Raw genomic sequence first — 8,435 nt, 5'->3', positions numbered from 1 at the left:
TGGTAGTCAGTGGCCTCACTGTGCGGGAATAATTTGGATGCAGTATCAAATAAAGCAATCAAAAAGAAAATTCCTCTGAAACTCTCACTGGTATTTAATATTTTATTCATTCCCATGTTATTGTGCTTTGCCTGCGGTGAAACAGCCTCAAAACAGCCTCCTAGGAGTGAGGCATTAGGAGGCTGACAAGCGTTTTCCCATGAATCGCTACTACAATACAATGGCATTTTGTTTGCTGTTTTGTTTCCTTGTCTTCTAACATTCTTTCTGACTTTCAAGGAAAAAAAGCAGAAGAAAAAGAAACCCTCCTATGAATGGCGAAGAAAAGGAAAGAAAAGTTTCTTTTAAACTTTCAACCTTTTTCATTTGGTACTGGGTAGCATGTAAACATTTTTTTTTTTTTTTCCTCATGGTATATATGCTTGTAGTCCCCCCTCCCTTATTTTGGGTGCTTTAAATGCCTTTTTTCTTTCTTTCTTTTACCACACAGCATTGCCTTTCCATTATTGATTCAGAAAATCGGCAGGGAAAAAAAAAATCAACCGTGTACACATATTAAGAAAGGGAAGTCAGAGGAAGATGGATCAAACCATCCATCTATCCATGCGGTCATTTATCTATCAATCCATCTCCGCTACCCACCCGCCTCTATTAAAATAAATAGCAGGCACTGTACACATTGCTGGTTGGCTGAAGTTGTGATCTGGACAAAAGGTCTGTTTGGGAAAAGGATGCTGAAGCTCTAATTCTATTTGTGCCGGTTGAAAATCAGGAGGGGTTTTTCTACACTTCACTTTTATTAGATTATTTCTTATAGATGGTTTCTTTTTTCCTCCCAGACGCGTGGTGGAGGCTGCTGAAGCAGTTGGTCTATAGTTGGAGTAATTAAATTAACCATTTGGTACAACTTTTAGGGGAGAGCTCGCGTGTAGAAAGCACAACTCTAACAAAACAGGGCGCTGGGACTGGGGCTCCGGTCTGGCCCAGGCCCGCAAGCCTTTCATCTTCGGAGCAGAAGCGGGACCCCGGGCCACAAAAGATCCACAGAGGGGACGACGGGCCAGGGACGGTGGGGGTGGGGTGGGGTGGGAAGAGGGACGGTGACACCGAACAAAATAAACCTACAAGGCCTACAAAGGGGAAAATGAAGTCAAGCGCATTTGCTCAACCGACCGTGCGGTCCCGGCGCTGAAAGGTCCCCCGCTACAAAGAGGAGGCGCACAGCACCCCGACCCGGCCTCGGGCGGCAGGGGGCGCCTGGAGGGAGGCCCGGACGACCGGGGCCAGCGGGAGAGGGCTGGGGCGGCTGGGCGGGGGAGAAGGGGAGGGAGCCGGGTGGGGGCCGCCGCGGGCAGGGCGGGGAGAAACCCAGCCCCCGGGGCCTCGGGGAGCGCGAGGCAGTGCCCAGCTCCGGCCTCGGCCGGGCCAGCCCCTCACATCCCACTGCGCCCCGGCACCCTCCAGCGGCCTCGCACCTCCCTTGCTCAGGAGCCTTGGGCGAGTCCTCGCCCCGCTCCCCTGGCTTCTCCCGGTGTCACCCTCAGAAGCCTCCAGATCCAGCTCCGCAGAGCAGCACACAGCACCCTCTACGCCAGGCTCCTGCGCACAGGGACTGCCCTCCTGCACCGACTAAATCCCAAAGTTCTACAGCGTCGCTCGAGAGCCACCCGCCCTCAGGAGCTGTGGGCAGAAGCCTTGCTCCTCCGAGCTCCCCTCACAGTCCGGGTCCGCGGACGCCTCCGCCCCAAGGGCTAGAGGGGCCTCTGGGGATCTTCTGCAAATTGGGACGCAAGGTGTAATTGGCCTGCACTCCGGGCGGGGGCGTGGGGGGGGGGGGCGGGGGGCGGGGGTGGGGGGGGGGTGCCCCGGCCAGAGAGGGGTAAGCCTGGTTATTGGCTAGCCAAGGGCCTTGGAAGCCCAAGCGGGTCCCCTCCCAGACGCGGTGTCACTCTTCCGCAGAGAAACGTGGGGAGATTCCGCGTGAGCTGGAGGAGCCGGCTAGGCTAGCCGAGTGCACCCCGGGCCAGTGCTCCCCGCATCCACACTCTCTGGAAGCGGGCCTGGGGCAGCTGGGTCGCATCGGGAAAACCAAGAGGCACCCCCCCCCCACACACACACACATAAGTTCGAGAGATTCTAGAAACCTGGACAATCGCAGCCCTAAGCTTGACGACCTATCCTCCACCTCCCTTAAAGCGTGGGAGGTGTAAATAAGAGTGGGGAAATTCCATGTGTAGCCACGGAAGGGGCACAGCCACTTCCCGGTCTAAATGCAGATTCATATTCATGAGAACGGGATAAATAAAGACAAATCCCCACTGTAATAACACTTGGATTCCCATCCGTCTTTGCTGGCCTTTAGGTTTAGGGGACTGAAGACAGATGTTTGCATCTCTTTTCTCCTCTTGTCTGGTGACCATAAAGAAAAACCATTTAGAGCGTTGCAATTTGTTTCTCGCCGCAGTACAACCTTGTACACATTTATTTTCATTTCACCCCTGTGCACAAAAAAGTGCGCACTGGTCACCAAGGGCCCTTCTTTATCAAATACGCATTGTACCACATACAACTGCAATAAAACTATCAGCCCTCCCCATAAAACTATCACCAGGCTGCTCCGCGGGTCCCCGCTGCCTGTACTGCAGACATTAGGTCTTGCGAACGTTCAGGGGATGGCCATCACCTGAAATCAACCTGAAACTCACCCAGCAGAGAAGCACAAGGCTGGGGGGGCTGCTGTCCCTGTTTAATCCATTAGGGCGGCCGCTGCAGTTCAGAGCGCAATAAAACACGGTGGCAGTGGAGAGCGGGCGCCCATCCACTCCCCAGCACTAGCATCGAATTAAACCACTTAGTTTGGCAAACACTGAACGCCTAAATGCCCCTATAAAGACTTTATGAGTTTGTTACTTTAATTACTGACTTGTTACAGAGCACATAAAGGGGGTAATGAATGCAATAAAACTAATTATCTACACATTTAATTCATATAAAATATCTAGGGTTTGTTTACACCACCCGGCGATTCAGCTAAGCATTCCTCCTCTTGTCCACCGAGAGGAAGGGTTTAATGAAATAGTTTTCCTTATTCTGCTAGAGCCTAACGAACCAAATGAAAATTACCCTTCGCTTAAATCATGGGGCCACCGAGGTCCACAAATCACTGTTCACTTCTTTGTCTGTACCTTCCAGCCAGCACCCAAGAGCCTGAGGAGTTGGAGAAGGAAAGAGCTCGGTCTGGAGCCTAGGCATTTTGAGAGCAAAGATTTCGCTCGCTGCAGTCACAAACCTAAAGGGCAAGCGGTCGGCAATCCTCTTTGCGAAGCCCCGGGTCTTCGGCGGACTGAGGGGCACCTGAAAAAAGTGTAGGTGATAAAAGAGAGTGCCCGATGGAAGAGGAGACACATTTGGGGAGACTTCATGCCCACTTGCCAGTCATGGCGTAATTAAAATCAACAACCGCACAGAACCTCCAAAGCAACAGAATGCAAACCTTGAGCAAATGCAGAAAGACACTGAGCGGACCGCAAAGAAACCCTCGGCAGAGAGACAATCCAGATGTGTCACATTCAAGAGCTCTACTCAGATGTGCCTTTATTTTTTAAACAGCTGTGTAAGCGGAGTCTCTAGAAAAGCACGTTAAGCTGCGACAAGAAATGCAATTTATAAGATGCTCTTTTTTTTTTTTTTAACCCCCTCAACCAGGTGTATTTTAAAGAAATCCTCTTATCCTTCACAGAAACCCCCTTGGCCCACTTACTCTATGTTACGGGGTGCCTGAGTCTTGCCAATGTCCCAGTCCTTTATAACATTTCATGCACTTCGGGGGGTAGGCTTGTTGTTAAATTGAGCGTGTAACGCTCTTACAAAACAGGTTTTCTATGACATCAAGGTTTCTTCTCCCTAACCGAAGGGGAAAAAAAAAAAAAAAAAGAGGACGAAGAAGGGGGAAAACACACACACTATCTCAATTTATGCCTAAGGTATATGATCAGTTAAAAAGGCTTAAAAGCTCGGGGAAATTGGATCAGGGAGAATCGTCACCCAACTTTCATTATTTCCAAGTAGTGTGATTGAATTAAAGGGCAGGGAGCTGGTTAGAAGGGAGGATCAGGGGCTCGGTGCGTAATGGTGTGGTATTAAATTCTAATTAGAGATGCAGGAATCAATGATAGGGAGGTTGGACAGCTCAGTTCCCCAGTGCCAGCCCAATAGACGGATGAGTTATTGTCATGTAAAAAGCGCCAGCAATAAGACCAACCGCTTTGCTATTGTCCAAGTGGAAAGAGCCAAGTTTATTATGAGGACTATATGCTCTAGAGACCTCAGACAAGGCATCTCATAGGAGGCTTTTTCATAAAACTAGGCTCTGCTGGTAGTAAGGAGGCCAGTTTGGAGGCAGGCGTTGAGCTGTGCACATCTCCCCACTCCAGCCACCTTCTCCATACCCATCTTTTATTTCATTTTTCCACTTGGCTGAGCCATCCAGAGCCTTTTCAATGTATAAAATGGAATATTCTTACCTCAATTCCTCTGCCTACGAGTCCTGTATGGCTGGGATGGACACCTCGAGCCTGGCTTCAGCCTATGCTGACTTCAGTTCCTGCAGCCAGGCCAGTGGCTTCCAGTATAACCCGATAAGGACCACTTTTGGGGCCACGTCCGGCTGCCCGTCCCTCACGCCGGGATCCTGCAGCCTCGGCACCCTCAGGGACCACCAGAGCAGTCCGTACGCCGCAGGTAAGGACCGCCAGCTTTCTCAGCGGAGGAAGCCGCCTTTCCGCTCGTATATAGGAAGCCTTGATTGCATTTGAAAATGGAAATGTGTTTAGTATTTACCAAACGAAATTTGCTTACACAAATGAAAGAATTTATCACGTTAGAAGCGATTGCAGGGAGGGGTAATTCACTTACAGGGTTACACTATCCTAGTCACACCCGAACCGCCAACAAAATTATCTTAAGCTGCCAAAATGATAGGCATAATTTATTTACTTTGCGATGAGACGTAAAGCTTAGAAAATAATTAAATAACAAAGAGTAAAGCTCATTACTGGCAGTGTCTTTCTCTTTTTTTAAGAACCGACAGCGGCTCACACCTTTTGGGCTGGTCATTTTTATGATTATTTCTTTAATTTATTATTATTTTTTTTGCAGCACTCTCCCCCAACTTTTGGGCAGGGTCAACTTCTGAGAACTGAAAAGTTCCAGCCGTGGGAGTGTTGGGTAACTTCTTCCCCGGTTCCCTGATGCTCCGACTGATGTTTTTGCACTTTTTTTCCTCTTTCGCTTTTCCTCACCAAAGCATTCTCCCGCGTCCCGGCCCTCGGCTGTCCCGGGTGAGCTCTTCCAACCCACCCAAAGGCGTTTGTGCCAAGAGGGACCCCGCCAAAGCCCGCAGTTCGCCGGTTTCGGTATCCAACTAATTCGCTCGGTTTTTCTCCGCAGCGACTGTCAGCCAGTCCCCCGCGCCGGCGTCGGTGGCCGCTCTAGTGCTACCTGACCTCGGAGTTCCCACAGTCCGGCTCCGCGGCGCTCTCGCGCTCGAGACAGTTTTGCTCACACTCTGTTCCCTCTGTCTCCCTCCAGTTCCTTACAAACTCTTCACCGACCACGGCGGCCTCAACGAGAAGCGCAAGCAGCGGCGCATCCGCACCACTTTCACTAGTGCGCAGCTCAAGGAGCTGGAGAGGGTCTTCGCAGAGACGCACTACCCCGACATCTACACCCGGGAGGAGCTGGCCCTGAAGATCGACCTCACCGAAGCGCGGGTCCAGGTACGCGCGCCCACAAACCGACCCTGCTTCGCCGCCCCGGGCCGGGTACGGTACGGTGGCGGGGACCGGGCGGTGCTCCTGAAGGTTCGGAATACCCGGGCTTTTCAAAGACAAGGGCCGGGGACCCAGGGCTGAACGGAGGCCAAGTTCGGAGGGACTGTGTGTGCGAGGAAGGGTTAGGGTGCGCGCGCTCGTTTATCTGTGTACAGCTGCAAAGCTTTCCCCACCCCGTGTAGTCCAGCAGAGACTTTCGGAGTCTTGGGACGTGAACGAGCAAGGCTTTTGCAGGACAGAAGGTGCCTTGTGGGAGGAGTGCAGACTTCGCCCCCGTATTAGACTTGGGGTTTTTAGTTTTTGTTTTTCTGCCTCCTTACTCAAGCTCTTTTAACTTGAAACCATGGAGTAGAGGTGCATTTTCCCGGTAACTATGGCTTGGATCACATTGGCAAAGGGGCTGTGACTCCATGAAGGTCACGAACGGGCGGCTAACTCTAATCTTTTAGGGAAACAGGTGCACTCACGAGCTGGCCAAGGCGCCTCTCCAGGTGAGCCCCATTGTACAGTATACCAGGCCCAAAGGCCAGGATGGGCGGCGAGCATCAAACCAGGCACCCCCCTCCTCCTATTACCAATTAGCGTTTAACCTTAGACCTGCGGCGTGGGGGGTATGGCGACTGTGGGGTGGTACAAGGCCCGCCGGAATAAAGGCTTCCGTTTTAGGGCCTTTCTGGGACCTGGGGCCTTTTAGCCTGTCCTGCAAGCAATCATTTCCCTGGAATGCTCAGGTGACCCTAAGAAAGTTTCTCCGAAGACACAAGGACAAGGGAGGGGGCAGACTTGGTGGCGGGGTGTACCGCGGCGCTTGGACTTTCAAATCAGCCGAAATGGAACGTGGGCCGTCCTAACCCGCGCTTTGCTTCCCCCTTTCCTTCTTCCTTTCCCTGCTTCACCGCCTCTCCTCTCCTCTCCGGCCAGGTGTGGTTCCAGAACCGCCGCGCCAAGTTCCGCAAGCAGGAGCGCGCGGCAGCGGCCGCCGCGGCCGCGGCCAAGAACGGCTCTTCGGGGAAGAAGTCCGACGCGTCCCGGGACGACGAGAGCAAAGAGGCCAAGAGCACCGACCCGGACAGCACGGGGGGCCCCGGCCCCAACCCCAACCCCACTCCCAGCTGCGGCGCGAGCGGCGGCGGCGGCGGCGGGCCCAGCCCGGCAGGAGCCCCGGGGGCGGCGGGGCCCGGGGGCCCGGGAGGCGAACCCGGCAAGGGCAGCGCGGCGGCGGCGGCGGCGGCAGCGGCGGCGGCTGCAGCGGCGGCGGCGGCGGCGGCGGCCGGGGGCCTGGCGGCGGCCGGGGGCCCTGGACAAGGCTGGGCTCCCGGCCCGGGCCCCATCACCTCCATCCCGGATTCGCTCGGGGGCCCCTTCGCCAGCGTCCTATCTTCCCTCCAAAGACCCAACGGCGCCAAAGCCGCCTTAGTGAAGAGCAGTATGTTCTGATCTGGGACGCGCGGCGGCGGCGGCGGCGGGCGAGCCGGGCCGGGCCGGGCCGGGCCGGGCCGGGCCGGGCGGGCGAGCGGGTGGGCTCCAGGCTGCGGTCGTCGCTGCTGCCGAGGCTTTCCACGGAGGGCCTGACGTCATCGCGATAAGAATAAAGAGAACACAGCGTCGCCCCCATTTCAACCCCACTCCTACCCCCATCCTGAACACCCCCCCCCCAAAACCCCCAACAAATCAAAACTCAAAACTTCCCTAGCTTCGCACCTGCTTCAGGGGCCTCGCAGACCGGCCAGGGCTCCGCCTGCTGACCGCGAGGTGCGAGCAGCGCGGCCGGGCTCGGGGGCACTCTCAGGGGGGCTGTGTCTGCGTGTCGGTGTCTGTCTGTCTCGGGGAATGTGTGTCTGAGGCCCGAGCAGGTGACAGGGAGAGATGAATGGGGAGGGGGGGAGCACAACCGACTCAGTGACTTGCTTAGAAAAAGAGAAAAAAAAAAAAAAATCCCCCAAATTGGAAAAAAGAAAAAAATCAGGAAGGCAGCAATCACTTCAAAAACAAACCAACAATCCACCCGGAAAGGTGTTAAAATCCGAGAGGAAACAAGGAAGGTGGGGAGAAGGGAGGCTGAAGCTAGCCGGGTCTGTCTTGTGGACCCCTCCTGACAGCCCGCCGCCTTGGGGCTCCTCCTCAAGGGAGAGCGCGGACGGGTTGCCTCCAGCCCTCCTTCCCCTCGTGTCCTTGGGTTCGCGCTGCCGCGGGCGACGACTCGAGCGGACGGTCCCCGCGGCCAAGGTGACTTCCTCGCTCCCGCCTGCCTGTCCCACTTCGCCAGACACCATCCCGCCATTAGCGCATCCCAACCCCACACAGTGGCAACTCCCAACCCCGACTCTTTGCAGCCACTCGGCCCTGGAAAGATGCCCTATACATGAGATGCCTTTTCATCCACAAACTCTGCAAACGGTCTCATATTTCGCAGCTCTTCCCTTTTTTTCTCTCCCGTCACCCCCACCGGCATTTTCTTCTTCCACCAGCTTTTACCGAACTTTTTGGCACTGCTTTGGATTCGAGTCAATTGCAGTCCGCGCAACTGGCTGCGGAGAAATCAACCGAGCAGAGAAAGGCGTCCGCACAAGGTTGCAGAAGCGACTCGGTTTGCATTTCTGTTTG

At 54.5% G+C, this 8,435-nt stretch overlaps 1 protein-coding gene across 1 annotated transcript; it reads left to right on the top strand.

The window, feature by feature from the left end:
* The first annotated feature begins 4,499 nt into the window (after positions 1–4,499).
* Positions 4,500–7,268, top strand: PHOX2B (paired like homeobox 2B). The gene is made up of 3 exons (XM_059396027.1): positions 4,500–4,740; positions 5,590–5,777; positions 6,753–7,268. The coding sequence occupies exons 1-3, from the start codon at positions 4,500–4,502 to the stop codon at positions 7,266–7,268; spliced, it is 945 nt and encodes a 314-aa protein (XP_059252010.1).
* Positions 7,269–8,435: the final 1,167 nt, after the last annotated feature.

Source organism: Mustela nigripes, chromosome 1 (genome assembly GCF_022355385.1).
Source record: "Mustela nigripes isolate SB6536 chromosome 1, MUSNIG.SB6536, whole genome shotgun sequence".
In the NCBI taxonomy this organism is placed as follows: domain Eukaryota; kingdom Metazoa; phylum Chordata; class Mammalia; order Carnivora; family Mustelidae; genus Mustela; species Mustela nigripes.
The sequence above is the reverse complement of the archived record's forward strand: the minus strand, read 5'-3'. Positions and strand labels throughout refer to the sequence as shown.

What these genes read in the sequence shown, in the direction of transcription:
- PHOX2B (XM_059396027.1), top strand. Translation starts at nt 4,500, where the DNA reads ATGTATAAAATGGAATATTCTTACCTCAATTCCTCTGCCTACGAGTCC. An exon ending in GAGCAGTCCGTACGCCGCAG is followed by an intron (nt 4,741 to 5,589) that starts GTAAGGACCGCC and finishes GTCTCCCTCCAG; the next exon opens with TTCCTTACAAACTCTTCACC. An exon ending in TCACCGAAGCGCGGGTCCAG is followed by an intron (nt 5,778 to 6,752) that starts GTACGCGCGCCC and finishes CTCTCCGGCCAG; the next exon opens with GTGTGGTTCCAGAACCGCCG.